The sequence below is a fragment of the Drosophila mauritiana genome, chromosome 2L (assembly GCF_004382145.1).
Source record: "Drosophila mauritiana strain mau12 chromosome 2L, ASM438214v1, whole genome shotgun sequence".
Lineage (NCBI taxonomy): Eukaryota > Metazoa > Arthropoda > Insecta > Diptera > Drosophilidae > Drosophila > Drosophila mauritiana.
In genome coordinates, this window is record NC_046667.1 from 12,404,458 (window position 1) to 12,426,018 (window position 21,561).

Consider the following 21,561-nt stretch of genomic DNA (forward strand, 5'->3'; position numbering starts at 1 on the left):
CAACCTGATTTATAGTACCCCGTACCTGTTACAAAAACTTTTCACTTTCTCGAGCAATAAATTGGGTCAGAAAGGGACTAAGGACGAAACCAGTTCAAACACAAAGGTCGCCGATTATCATTACACGCCCACACATTATCCCAGGTCCAAATCAGATGCAATACCATATAGAAGAGGCACACACAATTTCCCTATCAGATGAACGATTTCATGGCGTTTTGCAACAGATTTGATGCGATGTCCTGCTGCTGACGGTGTCCTTTTTGGGCAGCTGCTGTCCTTTAGTGTCCCACTGTGCGAGCGTGTGATCGTAGTCTTTAGATTTCTTGTGTTTGCATTTGCATCCTGGCAGTGTCCTTTTTACCTGTGTCCGAGACGTTGTCTTTTTTTCCATAAGGGTATTTTGCATGAAAACAAAGGAGAAAGGAAACGCTGTTTTTATTCTTCATATTCCTGGCATTTCCTACGTTTTTTAGGGAGAAAACTATTTTGCAGCCTAGGACGTAGGTAATTTTCATTTGCATGGAACAAAGGAAAGAAACCAAATTAGCCACAAAAGGCAAATTTTCTGTAATTACATTTAAGCCGTAGGTGTGTGGATATAAAAAGGACGAGCAATTCCAGCATGCAGATCATGTGCACAGCTAAAATCCCAAAGATCCTTTGACTAATGCCACTTGTTATCCTGCCAACAAGTGAGGTGTGAGGTCAACCACCGCCTCCAACTAAGCCGACCCCAATCCCATCGGACCAAACCATTACCCAACCGCAAGGACAACGCCATCCCAATGGCCAATGGTAATCTGTATATTTATATTGTCCAGCACTGACATTATGCACAAGGATTCCCCAAGTCAGAGCGTCCTCACACAATATATTGTCGTAAAAATATGTTACTTTTTTTTCTACTGCCCGTTGTCCTTCTCGGGCCAGGATACTACTTTGCTTACGCCCCGAGGGAGCTATAAATTTAATATCTACTTTGCAAAACAAAAAACCAAATGGCACAAAAAAAAGAGCTGAGGGAGGATGAGAAAGGACGGTGGGAAATGGATAAAAGATGGTCAGGATTTGGTCCCAAGTCTATGAAAAGGGAGCTAGTGTCATTTGAATCAAAAACGCAAAGTTGTAGAATACTATTACTATAGCTATTTAAGATTCCGTGGCAATACTGACAGTGCCTCTTTCCAAAACTATAAAAAATTGCGTGAAAACTACTTTGAGCAAAATGCCAACCATTTGCACTCGGAAATTGACTCTTAAAAATTTTACACCAGCGAGCACTCAGCTGAAACTCAGCATTTTTGCATGTTATACGCCATAAGAAATGTGTTATGTCCGAACTCCTAATGGACATTTTACGAGCCAGACACGAAATGAAAACACCCTGACACCAGGACACCATCTCCACTTCCGCTTTAAGAACTGCTCGTCCTGTCCATATCTGTGTGGAATGACGAGTACGTGTCATTTGCATTTGAGTTTTCCGCTGTTAAGTATTATTAAAAATTAAAAACATATTTCATTTTTCTCTTTGCAGTTATGCGGCACATGTCGAACTCACCCACACCGCCCTCGCCACTGCGTTCGCTATCAGGTAAATAAATGTGCATATAATATGGCTAATCCTTGGCCAGCATTCAGACGTCATGTCCTTTCTATCCTGCTCCCGACTCGTGGCGGAACGTGGCTACTTTGTGGCTAAATTGATTACTCACACGACAGACAATTTTTATAGTTTTCAGTTTTCCTCTTTTTTTGCAATATGCAATCAGCGACGCACCCCCTTTCCGCATCCCCTATCCACATCCACATTGGGCTCGATTTCAGGGTTTGGCCTAGGTAGTAACTCAGAAGTGCGGCCAAGGACTGGCGTGGTTCCTGGTTCCTGGCTATGAGGCATTAGGTTAGGGCACCTATAATATTTATAGGTGCTGTTGGGCAACCAGCACGTGACCAAAGTGTGACCGAAGATGGGTCAGAAGCCTTTGGGTTTGTAATAAGAAAGTATATGGTTGCTTCATTCAAAAATGTGAAAAATAATAGAGGCAACACTTTATATCCTTAAAAACTTAAGAAACCCAAAAATTACATTACATCTTGTATGAGCTTATCAGCAAGCTAGAGATATCGTTTTCTTATCACTTTTTCCAGACTACTTTATCTAAAAATCGTAGAATTTATTTATTATACATTTCAATAGTTGTTGGTCCCAACATTGAAAATAATTGGTATAAACACGAATTCATTACGTGCCTTTGTATAAATTATTTAAACCTTAACGGCTTTTCAACCATTTCCATGGAATGCCACCCAAAATCTGCTCTACCACACCCACCAAAAACTCCCCGAGAAAACAACCCCCGCATGGCAACAAGCTTAAGCCAGAGATCATCCTTGTGAGACCCCTATATGCTCTTTTGACCTCCACCTCCAACTCCCCCGTTGACCCTAACACGACCCTCTTCTGTTCGCAAACAAACAGAAATAACAATTTGTCAAAATGTAAATTTCTGCATTGGCGCATTTAAATGATGGGCCGAGCAATTATGTAAGTACCCCGAAACCGAGGCCAACCACCCCTAACGAAGTGCAACTAATCTATGCAAAAACATGCATGGAAATCCACCCCATTTGAATAAATGCGGCGCGCATTAACAGGGTTGCCAATGCCATCCGATAGTAGTTGACAATTAAACTTGCATTTTTATTGGTTTACACAAATTAGGCGAGTCAATCGAGACAAGGGTGCCCCTAGCCCCTCTCACACCCCTCCCCGTGTCATTATGCATATTCAAATGTTGTCAAAATAAACCCTTTTTTTCCAATGAAGGGTTGCTAAACCGCTAAAAAACTCAAGTGCCGTAACATTAGCATGGCACACACAAAAAAAGGCAAACTGTTGAGCCGGCTCAACCCTGTTTAACATATCATTTGAATAGCGCCGAGGTGTGAAGCCAATTGAGGGGGTAACCCTGAGCGAAGGGTTACCCTTGCCACCTCATTTTTTAAAGTACCACTTGTTGAGCGATCTCCCCTCGTTCTGGGTATTCAAATTGAAAGGATTTTGGTTGCGTGAAGTTAATTGAGGGGTAATTCGGAAGAGGAAGCGCGAAAAGGATATTACAATCAGCAGCTCTGATTGGGTGCTCTTTACTTTTTTGTACTCCTAAAAAACTTTGTTTCAGAGGGCGTTTCAAGGGCGTTTTTGTGGCATGCAAACAAGTTTAAACGAGGGGATGGGCGTGACGAGTTCTTAATGAAGGGTTAAGTAAACTTAATGAAACTGCTAAGGGCTTAGATTGGTTAAACCGAAGTGGTTATGAGTAAATAGGGAACCCAATAAATCGATTTAAAGGGTACCGAATATTTTGATAGATTTTATTTCTTGCTACAAATTTAAAAATATAATATTCCGAAATGAAAGTGGTTTTACTCGTATGTAGATAAACAGCTTGAGATATGCAAGGATAATTGGATTGCCAAACTCTGGCCCTCAATCACCCATCTTTCAGAGTACTTTCCAAATTTTTCGTTGTATCTTTCCAATAAATCGAAACGCACTTTACATTCCCTTTTATGTGATATATGGAAAATCAACCCCTAAAACTGCATGCAAAAGGAGTACCCAGAATTTGGAGTTTTCGAATAGAGGCAACACTTCATTTGTCAGTGGAAACATTCACACATTGCCATTGTGGCTGGACGACGAACTTGCATTCACCATGCAGACCTCATCAGCAGGATAACACATCTGCTCCGGGGACAGACAAAGCGGCATCACCTGGTATTGGGTTTCGAAAAAATCGAGTTTCGATGCTCGTGGATCGCTCGCTGCAGGCGCATTCCACTTACAAAGGATCACAACAGTGTTTCTTTGCCTTGGTTTGAACTTGCTCCCGAGGCTTCTTGACTTTACTCCTTTCTTTCATTTTTTTTGAAGCCAAACAATGCAACTTGGAACCCTTTTTTCTAGCTGGTCCATATCTCCACCCAATGGCAAGTTGCATTCGGTTCTAATCCACAACTCGTGCAACTCAAAATTGTAACGAATTTTAAATTTGCAACTGCGCTGTTTGCGGAGGGTTGAAAAATCATTCCGAAAAGGGTGACAATTTTTGACTACGCCTAACCCTTAGATGATTTTCATTTCTGACTGGTTCCAATACATTTTCAATGGCTAATTTTATTACGGCGTATTCAACTTTAGGCGTTCTACATAAAGGGAGTCATAAAAACAGCTGCCCACATGCAATTTATTTTGCAAAGTTCAAACGCCCGCATTAGATATATGTGTTTTTTTTTTGAAATATTTCCTAATCCGCTGAATCGAGTTTAACATGGGGTTGAATCCGCTTAAAACTATCAATTCTATTTATTTCGAAATCGGTTTAACATTTTTTACAGTTCAGACAAATGTTCGAAAGTTGATTTTTGATGGAGGATCGAAATCGCAAAGGTTTTTTAGGGCTATAAATTTGGAGGAGAAGCTTTTTCATTTGAACCGATCGAAAGATCTTTGATCATATTTCTCCAGTCGGAAGTTTAATACTCATTATTATATTTCCCATCAAAATCAATAATTTTCTTTCACGAAATTATGAAATCGGAGCTCCTTTCGCTGCTCTACTGCGCATTTATCGGAGACAAAGGAGCAAGCATCCTGTTTGACTTCGCCGTGGCCTCTGATGTATGGCTATTTTTCAATTATTATGCATGGTTGGGTTTTCAACAAGGATGTTGGGGCTTGTCGAAGGTTAATGGGGGAGTGGAGGCCACAAAGGAGAACCCTTCCGCTTGAACGTCTATCGTAGCTAACCGCAGGACGCAGACATTGGACAGGATAGCTGGGAAAGGATGAGCATTCGATTGGAAGATTGAATAAAATTTGACTTAAAAAGGCTGCGGAGAAAACGTTTACAGAAAGACGATGAATGAATACACTTTGTAAATGAATAGCTAAGCCTTAAAAAGGAATCCTTATTTTCTTAAAATCTCTCAGTTAAATTAAAAATAAAATTAATTTTTATGGCCAGCTAGACAGTTTATTTTTCCTTTCTTTTCAAACATTCTTTAAAATTCACGAAACCCCTAAAAATACCCTTTAAAATAGCTGCAGAAATATTGAAAAACTTGCAGAGTCCTTTGGTTAAAATCAAATTATGCTACGCGTGCGTTGACCAGTCCGGCTACTTGAACTTCATTGAGTTGGAAAATTGAAAAGCAAACTACCCACAATCATCTACTATAAAAAAATATCCTTTTTCCCTACTTACAGACTGCGGAAAGAGCTTCGAGGAGGAGGAACTGGAGCTGGGCGAGAACTGCGAGATGCCACAGAACCTGAGCAGCAAGCGCCAGGCCAGGGAACTAGACTCTGAGCTGGAAAATGAGGTCCTGGATCTGGCACCGCCACCGAAGAGATTGGCCGAGGAGCAGGAGGAGGAAAAGGCCAGTGCCAATCCACCACAGCCCGTGGGATTCGCGCCGGAGGAAATGCATCAGGCCCTGCAACTGCAGTTGCACAGCTACATCGAAATGGTTCGCCAATTGGCGCCGGAGGCGTTTCCCAATCCCAACCTGGCCACGCAGTTCCTGCTGCAGAACTCACTGCAAGCCTTGGCGCAGTTTCAGGCCCTGCAGCAGATGAAGCAGCAGCAAAGGGAGGATCCTCTGCCCAGTTACTCCACCCCCTTGGCCAAGTCACCACTGAGAAGTCCATCCCTGAGTCCGGTGCCCCGGCACAGCAAATCCCAGCAGCGAACTCCACCAAACTCGATGACTGCCAATTCTCTGGGTCTGAGTAGTGCCGTGATGACTCCAAATACGCCCAGCATGCAGCAGCAGCCGCAACTGCAGCAGAGCACTCCCAAGCCCACGAGTGGGATAACTGTGGCATCTGCCATGGCCAAGCTGGAGCAGTCGCCGGAAGAGACCACTGATCTGGAGGAGTTGGAGCAGTTTGCCAAGACCTTCAAGCAGCGCAGAATCAAGTTGGGCTTCACCCAGGGCGATGTGGGTTTGGCCATGGGCAAACTGTATGGCAATGACTTCTCGCAGACCACCATTTCCCGCTTCGAAGCCCTCAATCTGAGCTTCAAGAACATGTGCAAGCTGAAGCCGCTGCTCCAGAAATGGCTGGAGGATGCGGACAGCACGGTGGCCAAGTCGGGCGGTGGAGTGTTCAACATCAACACGATGACCAGCACGCTGAACAGCACACCGGAAAGCATCCTGGGACGCAGGCGCAAGAAGCGCACCTCCATCGAGACCACAGTGCGCACCACGCTGGAGAAGGCCTTCCTGATGAACTGCAAGCCCACGTCGGAGGAGATCAGCCAGCTGTCCGAGCGCTTGAACATGGACAAGGAGGTGATCCGGGTGTGGTTCTGCAATCGCCGGCAGAAGGAGAAGCGCATCAATCCCTCGCTGGATCTGGACAGTCCCACGGGCACTCCGCTGAGCAGTCATGCCTTTGGGTATCCACCGCAGGCTCTGAACATGTCCCACATGCAAATGGAGGGCGGTTCGGGTTCCTTCTGCGGCAGTTCCATCAGTTCGGGGGAATAGAAGAAGCGGGATCAGCGTGGAAATCCATCCATCCAATCTTGTACATAGTCAGCTTATGCTCCAAATTCTTCCACAACATTCCACTTGCCACACTCTCCATATCAAATGCAAACAATGCCATGGATGTATTTAGTAAACTAGGTGATAGCCAGTCGTATCAGAAAATCCATTACGAATTTATGAGTACATATAGCTCCACTACACTATACTACCTATTCGTATCTGTATCTGTATGCATATAGAAGTTCCTAGTTCTAACTATTCCCCAAATGCCATACGTGTGTATCTGTTGTGCCCCATATCCCCCATATCCACTATGCCACAAATCAGTCCTCTAGTTGTATTTACTGTACTGTGTATTGACCTAGATGTGTATGTATATGTATACCGATGTTGTTGTACGATGTCCAATTGTAAATTGATCTGGAACACACTTAGATCGTAACATCCAAAAATTTCAATAAAATTATTCCGATAAAATAATTTATAAAAAAAAAACATACTGTATTTTATTATTGCGTGGGAGCTATGATGAAACATAGGTGCAGCTCGAGGTATGCAGTTTATATTTATATCTTAGAATCTTCTCTTTAGTTTCATGCCATTTATAAATTATTTTTTTAAATTTAGTTTACTGCTTAGAGAGGAATTTAATTTAATACTAACACACACATATTTACCAGCTGTATGTTTTTAAAAAGCCTCAGCTTATTATTCAATTAGCCAGATCTTTAGGGTTACTCCAGAGTGTGCCATATAAAAAAGCACTCGAATCTCATTAGGTCGCGCCTAAATAAATATTGAACGAGGTATTTAGTTAACTGATTTCCTTGGCCCGCCCCAAAAGCGTTTGCCAGCCACGCGACAAAGGCAAACAAGACCATTTTTTAATAAACTTCCTGGCAAACGCGGGCCAACAACGGCAAAAGGATGCGAAGGACCCACACCAGCAACCCCTTTTCTTTTTTATTTTTTTTGTTGCTTTGGTTGTCGAGTGTGGATTTGTTGGATAAGAAATCACTTCATCTTTTTGGGCCCGGCGACAGTCAATATGGCAGCGCAGACAGAACCCTTATTTGTATATCGAGGCAAGCGTGTAAATCCTTTTTTTTACCAACCCCCAACTCCGATCCCTCGGCCCGGATTTTTCCCCTGCTGCCAAAAGTTTGCCGGGCTCTGATTCGTTTAGGGCACGAATCTCTAAAAAAATGATAGAGTTGGGGAAGTTGGCAAAGGGTTCATGCCATCAATTCACACATGGTTATGTCATATGCTCCTCGCCTCGGTGGTTGATTTTGGTCTTGTAGTATGGGCATAGCTCCTGTTGTTTGCTGTTTTCTGGGACTTCGATGTGGGCAGTGGAAGTATTTTATGTTGTCCCAGTTGTATCCTTTGGAAATCGCTTAAGCGAGTCAAGTCCTCGATGGAGATATCTTAATGGAAGTGTGCCAATAAATTAGGTAAATGATTGTGAAAAGGAGTGGAAAGGACACATGTGCTTAGCACACGTTCTTAAGATTTTTTAAGCTGGATAAATATTATTGAGTAATATATATGCTATGCATTTAAAGTAAGCTTAAAAATATGCTGAATTAATATGGACTTTTATACCTATGCCTGACTAAAAATCCATCTAAATAGATACATTTCTTTTAACATACGGATTTTTAGAGGCAACTTTGATTTTAATTTATGTATTTCACTTTGAGGCAACACATATTTATTTAAAACTTTACCATTTACTTGCCTGCAGCTGACCAGAGTTGCGAATAAATTTTTAATCTGGCCAGAAGTGAAATCTCGACCAGAATGCTTACCCCATTTAATTTGCAGGCCATTCGCCCACACACACACACACACTCGAGCACACATCAAACGGAGGCCAAAAGGAAAAGCCCATCGATTCCAGCACTCACACTTAATTGGCGGGCACTCGAATTTTGGGAAGCTCGGGGGCTTGGGTCTCTTTGAATGTTATCAGTCCAGTGCAGACGACGTCCGTCCATTCCACATGGCCAAAATGTAAAGAAGAATGGCATCGGACGCAAAATGGCTTTCAGCAATTTCGGTTTTCAATGGGGGGAAAACTTCAATTGCATTGGTCATATTCAAAGTGCCCTAAGCCTGGGCTGGTCCAAGTGGGTTGATAAGCCCCGTGGGCTATTATTTCGGGGGATTCCCCCGGTGGTTGCAGATCGTCCGGTCGAGATTTCATTCGGCTTCCATTTGATCGATTTGATTTCCTTTCCTTTCAACGGACGTTCAAATATTTGCCGCATTTGCAAATTGAATTTTCTCGCCGGAATATGTTTCATTCCCGTTTCGCCCGATTCATTTATAACAATTTAATGAAATTTTCGAATGCGTTTTCATAATATTGTCGTTGTGCTGCCATCATTAATCACTCGCCGCTTGGCAGGACTAACGAAAATTAAGTTTCCTTTATGCTTTTGCTCTGGCATTTCTATTCTTGCCTCCTTGAGTGGCATGAACTAGATGGAAGTATTTCGCTAAACTGAGCTGTTAAATGTTTGGACCATTAAATAAATGCTTGAAGTCTAAGATTATAAGAATAACTATCTTTTTTAAATAGAAATGGATTTTTCATTTCATGGAGTTTTTAAGAACAGGTACTGTGAGATACAAATTATGAAAGTTATAAGAAGTTAATATACATGTAACTTTTATACCGCTAAATACACTACTAAACCAAACAACCTATTTCTTTATTTACTTGATTCATGGCATATTTTTTTAGCATCCTTTGTTTCTTTTGTATCTATCAGATACTCGAGATCTGAGATATGACAGACACTGGTAATTTCGGTTGAAAAGTGCTCGCAAATTATATGGCGAGCATATGTTAAATTTCTGCGTGACTGGCTGACAATTCGTTGCTTTGAATTCCAATTCGTCTGGCGCAAAGAAATGTAACAAGGACACACAGGACATGCACACCCCTTTGCGCCCGACTGGAGAACATAAGACTTGTGCAAACATTTGGGCAAAAAAACAACAGCAGCAAACGCGGGGAAAACACAATTGAATTACAATGAAAATATGAAATGAGCAAAAAACAGATGAAGAAAATCGCATACAAAAATTAAGCAAACAGGCGAAACAAAGGAAAAGCGCCCGAAATAAAAAGTTTCAAAAGTGTGGGCCACTGGCTCTCTGCGAGCAAATAGCTCGAGAAAAAAGCGCAAATTCAATATTTGCTCAAGAAACAAATGGGAACGAGGACGTGAAACGACAATGCCCCAAGACAGTCGAGCAAATAGCTAAAAAATATAAAAGTAGCGAAAATAAAATAAATAACTAAGAGGGGAGCGGCTCAAGTCGAATCAGTTGATACCCTTCATTTTCTTAGGTGGATAAAATTCAGGCTAAGATTGGCACTTGGAATACTTCAGAAAACATGTATTTCATGAGATTTTTATACAATTAGGAATACAAAATTAAGTTTAAAAAATGATCCTATATAATCAAAAATATATGTTGAATATGTTTCACCTTAAAAGTAAAGTCTTAAAAGCGGATTCTTCTGACTTTTCCACCCCCTGCAAGTCAAAATGGAAACCCAAATCAATGGCTGCTGCGCAAATAAACTTTAAAATGGAAAATTTGCATGCGTCACCCGGAAAACTGATGGAAAACCAACCCCCAAAACTTTTCAGCAGCCAATTAGCGGAATAGCTTTTATTGGACGGGCTAAAAAAGAAAAATCAAAGCCAATCAGGGGCGTGATCCGAAATCAACACCATCTTGGCCATCACCTAGATGGGTGGTGGATGATAGTGGGCTGGTGAACTCGATCCCTTTGACATGTTTACACATTTAATTAACTTACACGCGCCGAAAGTTTCCGGACACGATAGATAGTCCCTATCCAATATATACCAAAATGGGGCTAAGAAAACAAAAGGATAAAGACCCTTTCGCAACCCAACCCCTAAGTCTGCCCTTTTTGACAATTTGAAACCAGTTCAAGTGGTTTAATCATTTAACGCACATCATAAAAATCGCATCAAGTGATTTTTATTTACACGCCCAGGACAAAAAGGAGCCCCCAAATGGTTGGGGTTCAGCCATCCCTTTGAAACCCAAGGCGGTGGCTAAAAACAAGAAAAATGGGCTCGCTCACTAGATAAGGTTTCAGTTAGTTGATAAACTTTTAGGCTGTAATAAAATGCTGGAAATCAGGTTATTCTTTCTAAGAAAATATGCCTGATGATTTTTACTATTTTACAAATAATAATAGTTACCACAAAAGGTATCAGCTTTTAATCTTAAGGAATTCTACATGATCTAACAAATCTTCAGATAATGGGTATGAATTTCTTAAATAATATTTCCTAACTCGAATTAGTGATTAACCAATTTTATAAACATTTTAAACCTCAGAATCGGAGCACATATCAGTAATTAAAATCAAGTTTTCATGTAGGTTGTGTTAGCGAAGTATTTAATCATTTAGTTTTCTTTTTTAAATACATGTTAAGCTGGTGAGGCGTAGTGTATATGTGAATTTTATTCAAAATTTAATGCGCAACCGCATAATGGGCATAAGATGTGAGACTTTAGATGAATTTGCGTGAAGATTGATCTTGATCAGAGACAGACGACCGAAAAAGGCGGATCACACTGCTTAACTGAAGGTGTTGACCTGTGAATAAATTAGAACATTCATTTAAATTTAAATCATTTCATTCATTGTATTAAACTTACAATATCGTCGATCTTCAAGATCGATCGAATCGTCTCCGTGGCCAGGGTGATCGACGAAATACTGACCAGCAGCGGCTGCACCACGTTCTCCGCGAAAATGTCTGTGATGGCGCCCTTGCGCACATTAATACCGGCGTTCTTCTCACCCTGAGCGTGGCGGTTGCGCAGCTCGGTGACCGTGGCAATGGGATTCAAGCCGGCGTTCTCAGCCAGAGTCGAGGGAATCACCTCCAAAGCATCGGCAAATGCACGGAAGCAATACGCATCCACACCCTCAACTGTTTGTGCCAATGCGGCCAGCTGCAGGGCCATCTCAATCTCCGGCGCACCACCGCCGACAATCTGGGCGCGCAGCTTCACCAGGCAACGGACAACACAGAGAGCATCGTGCAGGGAGCGAGCAGCCTCCTCGAGCACCAGCTTGTTGGATCCGCGGCAGATGATCGAGATAGTGCGTCCCATGTTCTGGATGCCGGTGATCTTCACAAACTTGTTGGTGCCACTGGCCACCTCCTCGACCAGATCGGCACTGGACAGGTTCTCGGCTGTGAAGTGATCCAACGAAGCGATCGGTCGGCAGTGCAGGGTCTTGCACACGAACTCAATATCCTCACGCTCCACATCCTTAACGACCAAGCACTTGATCTTGTCAAGGAAGTGCTGAGCCAGATCAGAGACGGCATCGCTAGATAAGTGGAGAACTATCAGCACAAAGTGGACAAATAACAAGTGAGCTAAACCTACCGCAGGATAGACTTCTGAACGAGAAGAACATTGCATCCGGACTTCTTGATCTGCTTGACAATGTTCAGGATGTATGAACGCTCCTCCTTGAGCACACGATCCATAGCAGCATAGTCCGACACAATCACATTGTGATCCATCTGCAATTTCAGCATAAATTATTAAAGCAATGAATTATTAGGATCATTGCGTTGAACTCACATCGGTCTTGGGGGCCGAAATGCAGAACTGGATGAGACCGATCTTGGCCTTCTCAATGCGCTTGGGAGCGTTGGATCCAGCAGAGCGGCAGGTGAAGACCAATCCATCGACCAGCTCGGTGTCCTCAACAGTGCCACCCAGACTGGAAATGACCTTGATGTTCTTGAGATCCACAGAGGTCTCCTTGCCGGGATCCGTGACCTTAAGCACAGCATCCACGGCAATGGGGGCCAGCAGACTGCTCTGCTGCGACACCACCTTGGAGTTCAGCGAGGTGGAAGCGCTCTTAATCAGCGTCTCGCGGTCGTCCAGCTCGATGGGCGTGGACATCTGTTTCAGGATCTCGACGGCCTTGTTCGAGCAGCGCTGGAACGAGTCCGAGATGGCCGTGGGATGCAGACCCTTCTGCAGCAACTTCTCGCAGGCCTCAAGCAGAGCGCCTGCAATGACAACCACGGAGGTGGTGCCGTCACCAGCGGCCACATCCTGGGCACGCGACAGCTCCACCAGCATCTTGGCGGCAGGGTGCAGCACGTTCATCTGCTTCAGGATGGTGGCGCCATCGTTGGTGATGGACACCTCACCGTTACCTGCCTGGATCATCTTGTCCATGCCGCGGGGGCCCAAACTGGTGCGGATGGCATCGGAAACGGCTGGAAAACAGAATTATTTCAATATTCCGTTAACTCAAGTGGAGTTCATGTGGTTAGGTTTACACAGCAGCATGACTAATTTACATACACACATGCAAAAAGACAGATGATGTCTTGTGTGTTAATTAAAAAACATCTACAATGTGACTTGTCTTAAAAGATAAACTATAAAATCATTGTAGCAGCCAAATTGGTATTAACAATAGGGTATTGAAAAACCTCAATTTTTAGGTTGTTTCAATTTATCACATGAGTAATGCGCGCTCTTCTTCTTCTTCCGCCCAAGAAGTTTCCAGACAGCCGGCATCCAACTGCTTTTTCAATAGGCCATTTGGCCGGAAATCCTGATGCAGCACTGCTCGGAATTCGATCAACTTGGTTCTTAGCTCAATAAATAGCACATACGCCAAAATTTTGATACACAAATGTGGTTAATTTTGTTAATTTTCTCGCTTTTTCTCACCTTTGGCCGCCTGGATGTTGGACAAACGCACATCGGTGGGCTTGGACTTGTCCTTGAAGGCCTTGGCCGTGGGCTTGATGTTTACCGCTGCTGCCTTGGGCGCCATTGTAGGGTTAAGTTATAGTTTTTTTACAAAACAGTTATTCTACAATAAATTCACAGCGATTTACACAGAACACGTTGCTGCGAAATGTTAAGGAAAGTGTGGCCGCACTCGCTGAGCTCAAATATACCGCCAACCTATCGGTATCGATAACATCATTCCGTGTGAATGGCAAATCAGTGTGAACGTATTTTGCGTTGTGACTCGGCTGCTTTATTTACATTAAATTTTTGTTCGATTTTTGAATTTAAAATAGAAATAATGCCGCACGGACACTCTCACGATCACGGCGGCTGCAGCCACGAGGCCTCGGACGTGGACCACGCCCTCGAAATGGGCATCGAGTACAGCTTGTACACCAAAATTGATCTGGACAATGTGGAGTGCCTGAACGAGGAGACGGATGGCCAGGGAAAAAGTGTCTTCAAGCCATACGAGAAGCGCCAGGATCTGTCCAAGTACGTGGAGAGCGATGCGGATGAAGAGCTCCTCTTCAACATTCCCTTCACCGGCAACATCAAGCTCAAGGGAATCATTATAAGTGGGGCCAATGATGACTCCCATCCAAACATGGTCAAAATGTAAGGAACAGAAGTCAAGGCGGATCCGTGGCCTTAAATACTATAAACCTTGAAAAAAATACATCATATATATTAACTTTCAGCTTCAAGAATCGACCCAGGATGACCTTTGATGATGCCAAAGCAAAGCCCGACCAAGAGTTCCACCTGACCCGCGATGCTCGTGGAGAAATCGAGTACTCGCCCAAAGTGGTCACCTTCTCCTCCGTGCACCATCTCTCCCTCTACTTTCCTAGCAATTTCGGCGAAGACATCACGCGCATTTACTATATAGGTAAGCGCACAGCGATCTGTGTTTAGTAACCAACTAAAACCAAGTCGCTATTCAAAGGTCTTCGAGGAGAGTTCACAGAAGCGCATTACCATGGCGTAACCATATGCAACTACGAATCCCGTGCCAATGCAGCGGATCACAAGGAAAAGACTTTCGATGGAGTCGGCAGAGCCATCCAATAAGGTTATAGAGATTACAAATGAGCAATTTAATTGAGTATCTCTGTATTGTATATATTTTGTGATCATTTAAGGCAAGAAACGTATTTGTATTCGCTTAACTTATTGCGCATTTGTATTGCACTGATATTGTGAGCTAAAGCACACTAAGTGTATTGCGTGGGTGGAATCACATCGGGTCCTATCTTCATGCCCATATTGAGTACTTTATCCGAATGGATTTCAGCCGTGACCTCGGTGAACAGTTTGTCCCACTGCCAGAGATCGTCCTTCTCGTTGAGGCTCTCCTGTGGTACCAGGCAATCGGTAAGGATTGAGAGATCAAAACCATCCACAGCGGAAAAGGCGTACTGGGAGAGCAAATCGGAATTGGCCTCCTTCAAAACAGCAGATCGTGAGGTGCCCATGCTAAAAATTACAACTTATTATCGAAGTGAAGAGAAATTAAGCAGCTTCGGCTTACGTTGGCGGTTCTATAATCTCATTGAGCATGATTTCGTCCTTGACATCATCCATGTCTGGGATGACGGGAATGTCATCCGTTGGTATGGAATTTGTAGCCGACTTCGTTTGCCTAAAGCGCTCACTAAAAGAAATTTTATTATAACAGTCGGTGAAAAGTAAAGTTATTGCGATAAACTTGTGCTATTCTATACTCACTCATCAAAGGAGTTTTTCTTGGACCTAGATAGATATAGAGCAATCAGTAATGTACCTATATCGATGCTTATCATACCCACTTTAATCCCTTGAGTCCAGAATCCGCCCAGCCACCCGAAATGCGACGAATAGGTGGTCGATGAGACTCGAATTCATTGTTGTATGTGGACGAGGTGGCCGTGTCCGAGGTGGTGGGTGGGGTGCCCGCCTGGACATTCAGCGTGATGTCGATGGAAATGTCCTTGGAGCCCCCAGCCGCCTGGACATCCTCCTCCTTCAGAACATCGCGACTCTTGGAGCGTCGACCCTTCCTGGCCGTCGTCTAGGGTGGCAAATACATCGAAACTTCAATTTGCATCTATTTAAACGGGGTTTCTCACCTTTCTTATGGTCATCTTGAGTTCTTCGGCCCAGTCCATCATCTTTTGTTTACGTTTATCCTCAGCGTTTCCAAGGCAACAAGTGGTCATGGTTACTCCGTGGGAATGTTCAAGTTTACTAATGGAGTTTGCCATTCGCAACGCGATGCGATAGTTTTCAAATCAGTTACCTATCGCCGATGACAGTTGGCGGAGCTTCAAGTGGCCAAAATAAACAAAAATTTATTTTCTAATCACGCAAAATGCTGACGGACACGGAAGATGACTTCTTCTTCGAGGAGGATAAGATGTAAGTGGCCATTGAAAGCAATTAATTGCTGAAACACCTTCGCCCAGCTCTATTTACGCACAACAATCTGCTGCGATGTTGTCGAAAAGTGTCTGTTAAAAATCAATAATCGCCACCAAATTGAAACATATTGTTGGAATCAGGCCAGAACCGCTGCTCATCCAGTTGGATGGGGATGGTGCTCAGGCTGTCCGGCAGCCCAAGGAACACCCGGAGCAGCGGGAGCATTCCTCCGGCTCCGTCGCTCCCAACGAGGCCACCGTTATGCTCTGCTCCCCGGCGGGATTCTCCTGCGATTCCGCATCCGGGGACAGGTTCGGCATCGAGTCCGCCAGTAGGCAGAAGTATGAGTTAGACCGTCTGTAAGTCAACTCCGTTGACCCGGAATCGTTCCCATATTTTTTCCTGTGGCAGCTCTGTTTTCTAAGTTATGATTTTTATAGACTATATCCTGTAGTTTCTACAAAATTTGCTTACACTTGATTTTTTCATTGATTTTATTCTTTTAAGTTCACAAATTGGTGTATTTGTATAAATAGTAACATACACACTTCTGTATTTAACTATTTTACATTTAAATTTTAATTCAATTGCTTAGTTTTTGTATAACTATTTACTTTTTAAAGAGCGACCACAGTACTATAACCTTTTGTTGTATAGTAAGAACTACAGAACTAGAACTAACAAAATTGTTGTTTATTTAGTTTATTAATTCCACCGAAAAAGGAAAGGACAGATGTGAATTTCCTTTGTAGAGCCTTAGATGCTTATACTTAGGCTAGCTAGTATACAAACTATATTGAATTCGAGGTGTCCTTTGGCTTTCCAAGACCCATCCTTCGAAATCGTTAGTATCACGATGCCTTAGAATAAACTGCCCCGATCAACAGTTTTCCCTAAAACAGCCCTAGCCAAACTTGATAATAATCCAATGGCCTTGCTAGAACTGGTAACATGGCTAATTAGAAAAACGCACCAATCGATGTGAGTACGTATGGAAAACTGATATGGAATCACCCGCACATAACCATATATACTTCAAATCATATAGCACGCGTAGATCACGCTTCAAACTATATTTCAATGTCTTAACTTTTTACCAACCTTAATGCAGGGGCATGACTGTCAGCACGAATGCTGTCGTCATTACAAAGGATCAGAGCAACCTGATTGGCATCAGCATTGGAGGTGGAGCACCCATGTGTCCATGTCTGTATATCGTGCAGGTAAGTCTGGAAACCATGAAATCATAAACTCCCACAAAGATCATACCTCTGCCATATTCAGCTTTAGTTTCAAATTTAATTTACAATATCATTTCTAGGCTCCCTGCGAATCTTTTCTAGCGGCGACCGTAGTTTGTTTCCAGGGATTCGGCGTAGCCTTGAAATTTGTCATTTTGCGTAGTTTGAAGAACTCGCTCCTTTCCCGCGCATACCAATCGAGAGTCTGCTGCTCCAAACGCCGATCCATCCGTATCCTTTTCCTCTCGTCATACATTTGGCGGCGCAGAGCTCGCTCCGACGTATGGAGATGAAAAGGTTTTGGATGGGTAAAGGAGGAATTGACACGCGGCGTAAAGGGTTGCCGGTTGAGGTAGTCCATGGACGAGCCTGGATTGATTCGAGGAACAAAGTCGGATGCCTTACGGCACTGCCTTTGCTTCTTTAGGCGCTTGTTTAAAGCGACCATGGACGTGGCCAGGGTTCCAGGGCACTGGGGCTTCGTCACCGTTTGCAGAGAGTTCAGGTACAGCCTGCGCCTTTCCAAACGACGATGAGATCGCTCGAAATCGGGCACAGGTCTGCTCCGGAACTGGAACGCATTACTTTGCATGTTGGCCACCCGTTTTAGCTCCTTGCGTTTCTCGGTGTAAACCTTCTGGAATTTGCATACCCGTGGTGTCTGTTTTCTGAGCTTCTTGGGCTTTGCCTGGCTTTGGCCACCACCCGCCTGTTTACGCTTGCGCTGATGCTTTTGCAAGTCCCGCTCCTGAAGCGCCGCCTGCAGCCTCTTATCCAACTGATCGAATCCCGGAATCAACTTGGGTCTCGCTTGGGACTCATTGCTTAAATCCTTAACGGACCAATTAAACCAGTTGGTGATGGTCATAATTTGGCTAACCCAATCGGTTTCAGTTGCGAAGGACTAATCTTAAACGATAATTTTGAAACTTAAGGTTATGAGTGCTATTTGCTTGGTTTTATAAAAATGTTTACGTTTCGAGCCAACTATGACTTACGAACTATAAACAATAGCTTCTCAAAAAATGCAATGCTATAAATGCCACATTTTGTAATTTCTAGATCTTCGATGGAACACCCGCTGCTCGTGAGGGATCCCTGCAATCCGGAGATGAACTGTTGGCTGTGAACTCGGTGAGCGTGAAGGGCAAGACGAAGGTGGAGGTGGCCAAGATGATCCAGACGGCCACCGACGAGGTGGTGATCCATTACAACAAGCTGCACGCCGATCCCGAGCAGGGCAAGACACTGGACATCATCCTCAAGAAGCTGAAGCATCGGATTGTGGACAATTTGTCGAGCAATACGGCGGATACGCTGGGTCTATCCCGCGCCATACTGTGCAATGATTCGCTGGTCAAGCGACTGGAGGAGCTCGAGGGCACTGAACTGATGTACAAGGGACTCGTGGAGCATGCTCGCCGGATGCTCAAGGCCTACTACGATCTCCTGCAGACATATAAGTCCTTTGGCGATTGCTTCACCCAAATATCGGTCCATGAACCGCAACAACGGGCATCGGAGGCGTTTCGAACGTTCGGCGAATTCCATCGAACCTTGGAGAAGGATGGCTTGGGCATCATCAAACAGATAAAGCCAGTGCTGGCCGATCTGGGAACGTATCTGAACAAAGCCATTCCGGACACCAAGCTCACGGTGCGTCGCTATGCGGATGCCAAGTTCACATATCTTTCGTACTGCCTGAAGGTCAAGGAGATGGACGATGAGGAGCATGGCTTTGCTGCCCTGCAGGAGCCACTTTATCGCGTCGAAACGGGCAACTATGAGTACCGATTGATACTGCGATGTCGCCAGGATGCACGCAGCAAGTTCGCCAAGCTGCGCACCGATGTTCTCGAGAAGATGGAGCTGCTGGAGTGCAAACATGCCATGGATCTGAACAAGCAGCTGCGAAGCCTGCTCGAAAGTTTGGCCGAACTTCACAGGAGTTTGGTGGATCGACTGGACTCGCTGCCACCGCTCTTTCCCATCGAAGTGGACTTCAAGGAGACGGACTTCCAGTACAAGTCGAGCACTCTGAAGCCGCAGGAGCTGGACGATGATGAAATCGAGGCCAACAATCATCCGCATTCCACTCCTTCGCAAGTCGATTGCGGTTTCGAGGCTGTCGAACAGCCGGCGGCAATTATAAATGTGGAGGCGGCCAAGGCATCCGTTGATTCGTCCACCTTCCAATCCACCAGCGAGAACGAGACGCTGCTCAAGGAACTGGGTCTGTACGATGTGGATCTGCTCTCCAATCCGCAGACCATTAGCAACCAAAAGGACTCCATTGCTGCCCAAAATGATGGCTACGATTTCGATTTGTTCTTGAACCAGGCGACTGCGGCCACCACCAGTTTGGAGCGCGATCTCATGTCCTCGAATGCGGAGGAGATGGATCTGCTACTGCAATAAGCTCCTTAGTACAAATATTAAGTAATGTGTTAGATAAATATTAAATGTTTCAGTATTTGGTGTAGATATCAAAATATATGAAAAGCCTTTCAATTTATTAGCGTAAAAGTTGCTTAGACTTTCATTTATGTTTTATTTCTGTAAAGTTTACTTTTAGGGAAAGCAAATTCTTTGTTCTACAAATTATTTAACTTTTAATTTGTACTAGTTTGTTTAATTGTATTTAATTTAAAGGATGGAATTTCTTATATACTATGTTGTTTTAAAGTTTGATAGGTATAGGTTCCTATATTCCTGATTAAAAAAGCATTAAATATATATTATATATATTATATTATATTAAATATATATATAAATATATGCTTTACAAGAAGTCCTGTATTTACAAACTTGCACATTTCGTCCTGCTTTGATTTGTGTAAAATCCTATATTATCTTATGTTAAAGAAACCACATTTTCCGCACTCGACTTGTTGGTCCTGCAAAACAGTTTTACGCAGATAGACCCAATTATGGACATCCCACCCAAGACCACAAAGTAGCTACCGTAAACCACGTACTGATCCCGCGGCTCCAGAGCGAATCCAACTCGCTCCACAACCGCAACGGTCAGAATGGTCTGCAGGATCAGACCCACCAACGTATTAATACCGAAGATCAAGCCGAAGCTGTCCTCCACCAGATTCTCGGCCACCACGGCACCCGCCACCGTGATGATGAAGAAGAATACGGCGCAGAAAAGCACATAGTTCACGTAGGCCACCCAGATCTCCTGCGTCTTGGCGGCATAGATGAGCAGGGCGCCCAGGGCGGCGGCACAGATGGATATGCCCATCATATACGATCCCCGTCGCTTATTGGAGTTCAGCAGGCCCGCCAGAATGGCTCCAATCGCACCCAGCAGCGTGGCCACGGCCTCCACTCCACCATTGTAAACGCTGAGCTTATCCGGAGCCACCTCTTTCCACAGGAACTGGATGTAGGAGACCACCTGTAGGATTTAACATAATTAGTTGATTATACAATTAACTTCTCGCAATAAACGCCCAACTTACTTGAACTTGACCACAGGTGGCCAATGCCCACCACATACTCCACTGCAGCACCACGGGATTGGAGTAGGAACTGACGAGGTGGTACCACAGCAGGCGGCAGGCGTTGGCGAAAGAGAACTTTGGTGCGGTCACTTCTCCGCCGGCAGTGTTAATCTTCTCGGAATGCGCATAGAAGTAGAGGCTACGCGGCACACTGGGCAGGAACAGGGACACGGCCAGGGAGATCAGCTGCGTGGCCAGCGAGAGGTAGTGCAGCTGTCGGTAATCCATGCTATCGGTGGACACCAAAACCTGGGCAAACAGGCCGCCGAGGAACTTGCCGCTCAGGATGGCAGCTCGCGTGTGGCCCGTGACCACCTGATACTGCTCCTTGTTGACCTTGGCGTACATGTACGTGTAGTAGGCCACCTCAGCGGCCGTGAAGGTGCCAAAAAACACTTGGGCCACCTGCAGCATTCCCACGCTCTCCGTCCAGATAAGCATGGAGAACAGGGTAATGCCAGCCAGTGCCGACAGCACGATAACCGGTTTGTACCTCACCAGATCTGTGATGAGGAACACAATGACAAGCTGGGCCAGCACCGAGTACGTGCCGAAGGGATACACATCCTGGTAGATCTGATCCGTCGTCAGGTTGCCATAATCCGAGGCCAGGTACTCCGTGACGTACGGCTCCGAAGGTCGAAACTCCCGGAAAAAGCCAAACGTGCACAGCAGCAGCGAGATCTTCAGCCAGCTCTTCATGTCGTAAATTGCGATACCAGGTGGGGGCTATTCGCATGGAAACTCGAAACTCCAAGCTCCAATCACCAATCTCCAGTCCGGCGACAGAGGTTTCGCCAATTGATTAGTGTCGTAACCAACGCGACGAACGCCAGCCGGCAACTGATCGCGCGAATCAAGAGCGCCTGGTGGGCCATCGCTCTCCGCCAAAGCGACTACAGTGGTGGCCAGCAGTATTCACCCACAACAACCGGAAAACTAGAATCAGGTGAGAGCTTAAGGGTTTCAAGAACTAT

General features: G+C 44.5%; 7 protein-coding genes across 9 annotated transcripts in view; 3 read left to right on the plus strand and 4 right to left on the minus strand.

The window, feature by feature from the left end:
• LOC117150501 (POU domain protein 2) overlaps positions 1–7,040 on the plus strand; it is a 28,547-nt gene extending 21,507 nt beyond the window's left edge. For both annotated transcript variants that reach the window (XM_033317406.1, XM_033317407.1), the window contains 2 exons: positions 1,541–1,597; positions 5,279–7,040. In XM_033317406.1, coding sequence (XP_033173297.1) covers positions 1,541–1,597; positions 5,279–6,570 — 1,349 coding nt within the window. In that variant the 3' untranslated portion in view covers positions 6,571–7,040. The remainder of the gene's footprint in view (positions 1–1,540; positions 1,598–5,278) is intronic.
• A 3,974-nt stretch (positions 7,041–11,014) lies between these two features.
• Positions 11,015–13,576, minus strand: LOC117135130 (T-complex protein 1 subunit delta). Its single transcript, XM_033295186.1, has 5 exons — positions 13,360–13,576; positions 12,244–12,896; positions 12,043–12,182; positions 11,299–11,983; positions 11,015–11,236 (listed from the first exon to the last, which is right to left on the minus strand). The coding sequence occupies exons 1-5, from the start codon at positions 13,463–13,465 to the stop codon at positions 11,219–11,221; spliced, it is 1,602 nt and encodes a 533-aa protein (XP_033151077.1). The 5' UTR covers positions 13,466–13,576; the 3' UTR covers positions 11,015–11,218.
• Positions 13,577–13,636: 60 nt separating this feature from the next.
• On the plus strand, positions 13,637–14,597 carry LOC117135168 (PITH domain-containing protein CG6153). Its single transcript, XM_033295232.1, has 3 exons — positions 13,637–14,043; positions 14,127–14,317; positions 14,375–14,597. Exons 1-3 carry the CDS (start codon positions 13,724–13,726, stop codon positions 14,497–14,499), a joined length of 636 nt encoding a protein of 211 aa, XP_033151123.1. The 5' UTR covers positions 13,637–13,723; the 3' UTR covers positions 14,500–14,597.
• LOC117135157 (intraflagellar transport protein 43 homolog) lies at positions 14,535–15,659 on the minus strand. The gene is made up of 5 exons (XM_033295221.1): positions 15,537–15,659; positions 15,237–15,478; positions 15,157–15,180; positions 14,960–15,082; positions 14,535–14,904 (listed from the first exon to the last, which is right to left on the minus strand). The coding sequence occupies exons 1-5, from the start codon at positions 15,624–15,626 to the stop codon at positions 14,643–14,645; spliced, it is 741 nt and encodes a 246-aa protein (XP_033151112.1). The 5' UTR covers positions 15,627–15,659; the 3' UTR covers positions 14,535–14,642.
• Positions 15,660–15,683: 24 nt separating this feature from the next.
• LOC117135129 (PRKCA-binding protein) lies at positions 15,684–19,658 on the plus strand. 2 transcript variants are annotated; one of them, XM_033295159.1, is made up of 4 exons: positions 15,684–15,825; positions 15,969–16,187; positions 16,940–17,051; positions 18,132–19,658. In XM_033295159.1, the coding sequence occupies exons 1-4, from the start codon at positions 15,779–15,781 to the stop codon at positions 19,485–19,487; spliced, it is 1,734 nt and encodes a 577-aa protein (XP_033151050.1). In that variant the 5' UTR covers positions 15,684–15,778; the 3' UTR covers positions 19,488–19,658. The 2 variants fall into 2 exon arrangements, with proteins under 2 accessions (XP_033151050.1, XP_033151062.1); XM_033295171.1 differs by lacking the exon at positions 15,969–16,187 and having other exon boundaries at positions 15,687–15,825; positions 18,132–19,656.
• LOC117135147 lies at positions 17,076–18,051 on the minus strand. The gene has a single exon (XM_033295210.1). It carries the CDS (start codon positions 17,935–17,937, stop codon positions 17,146–17,148), a length of 792 nt encoding a protein of 263 aa, XP_033151101.1. The 5' UTR covers positions 17,938–18,051; the 3' UTR covers positions 17,076–17,145.
• A 79-nt stretch (positions 19,659–19,737) lies between the features above and the next one.
• Positions 19,738–21,435, minus strand: LOC117135138 (thiamine transporter 1). Its single transcript, XM_033295198.1, has 2 exons — positions 20,543–21,435; positions 19,738–20,478 (listed from the first exon to the last, which is right to left on the minus strand). The coding sequence occupies exons 1-2, from the start codon at positions 21,284–21,286 to the stop codon at positions 19,924–19,926; spliced, it is 1,299 nt and encodes a 432-aa protein (XP_033151089.1). The 5' UTR covers positions 21,287–21,435; the 3' UTR covers positions 19,738–19,923.
• Between the last annotated feature and the right edge of the window lie 126 nt (positions 21,436–21,561).

What these genes read in the sequence shown, in the direction of transcription:
- LOC117135130 (XM_033295186.1), bottom strand. Translation starts at nt 13,465, where the DNA reads ATGGCGCCCAAGGCAGCAGCGGTAAACATCAAGCCCACGGCCAAGGCC. An exon ending in TTTCGGCCCCCAAGACCGAT is followed by an intron (nt 12,183 to 12,243) that starts GTGAGTTCAACG and finishes CTGAAATTGCAG; the next exon opens with ATGGATCACAATGTGATTGT. An exon ending in GTTCAGAAGTCTATCCTGCG is followed by an intron (nt 11,984 to 12,042) that starts GTAGGTTTAGCT and finishes CCACTTATCTAG; the next exon opens with CGATGCCGTCTCTGATCTGG.
- LOC117135168 (XM_033295232.1), top strand. Translation starts at nt 13,724, where the DNA reads ATGCCGCACGGACACTCTCACGATCACGGCGGCTGCAGCCACGAGGCC. An exon ending in CATCCAAACATGGTCAAAAT is followed by an intron (nt 14,044 to 14,126) that starts GTAAGGAACAGA and finishes ATTAACTTTCAG; the next exon opens with CTTCAAGAATCGACCCAGGA. An exon ending in CACGCGCATTTACTATATAG is followed by an intron (nt 14,318 to 14,374) that starts GTAAGCGCACAG and finishes CGCTATTCAAAG; the next exon opens with GTCTTCGAGGAGAGTTCACA.
- LOC117135157 (XM_033295221.1), bottom strand. Translation starts at nt 15,626, where the DNA reads ATGACCACTTGTTGCCTTGGAAACGCTGAGGATAAACGTAAACAAAAG. An exon ending in TCAAGATGACCATAAGAAAG is followed by an intron (nt 15,479 to 15,536) that starts GTGAGAAACCCC and finishes TTGCCACCCTAG; the next exon opens with ACGACGGCCAGGAAGGGTCG. An exon ending in AAGAAAAACTCCTTTGATGA is followed by an intron (nt 15,083 to 15,156) that starts GTGAGTATAGAA and finishes AATTTCTTTTAG; the next exon opens with TGAGCGCTTTAGGCAAACGA.
- LOC117135129 (XM_033295159.1), top strand. Translation starts at nt 15,779, where the DNA reads ATGCTGACGGACACGGAAGATGACTTCTTCTTCGAGGAGGATAAGAT. An exon ending in TTCTTCGAGGAGGATAAGAT is followed by an intron (nt 15,826 to 15,968) that starts GTAAGTGGCCAT and finishes TGTTGGAATCAG; the next exon opens with GCCAGAACCGCTGCTCATCC. An exon ending in CATGTCTGTATATCGTGCAG is followed by an intron (nt 17,052 to 18,131) that starts GTAAGTCTGGAA and finishes TGTAATTTCTAG; the next exon opens with ATCTTCGATGGAACACCCGC.
- LOC117135147 (XM_033295210.1), bottom strand. Translation starts at nt 17,937, where the DNA reads ATGACCATCACCAACTGGTTTAATTGGTCCGTTAAGGATTTAAGCAAT.
- LOC117135138 (XM_033295198.1), bottom strand. Translation starts at nt 21,286, where the DNA reads ATGAAGAGCTGGCTGAAGATCTCGCTGCTGCTGTGCACGTTTGGCTTT. An exon ending in CCACCTGTGGTCAAGTTCAA is followed by an intron (nt 20,479 to 20,542) that starts GTAAGTTGGGCG and finishes TAAATCCTACAG; the next exon opens with GTGGTCTCCTACATCCAGTT.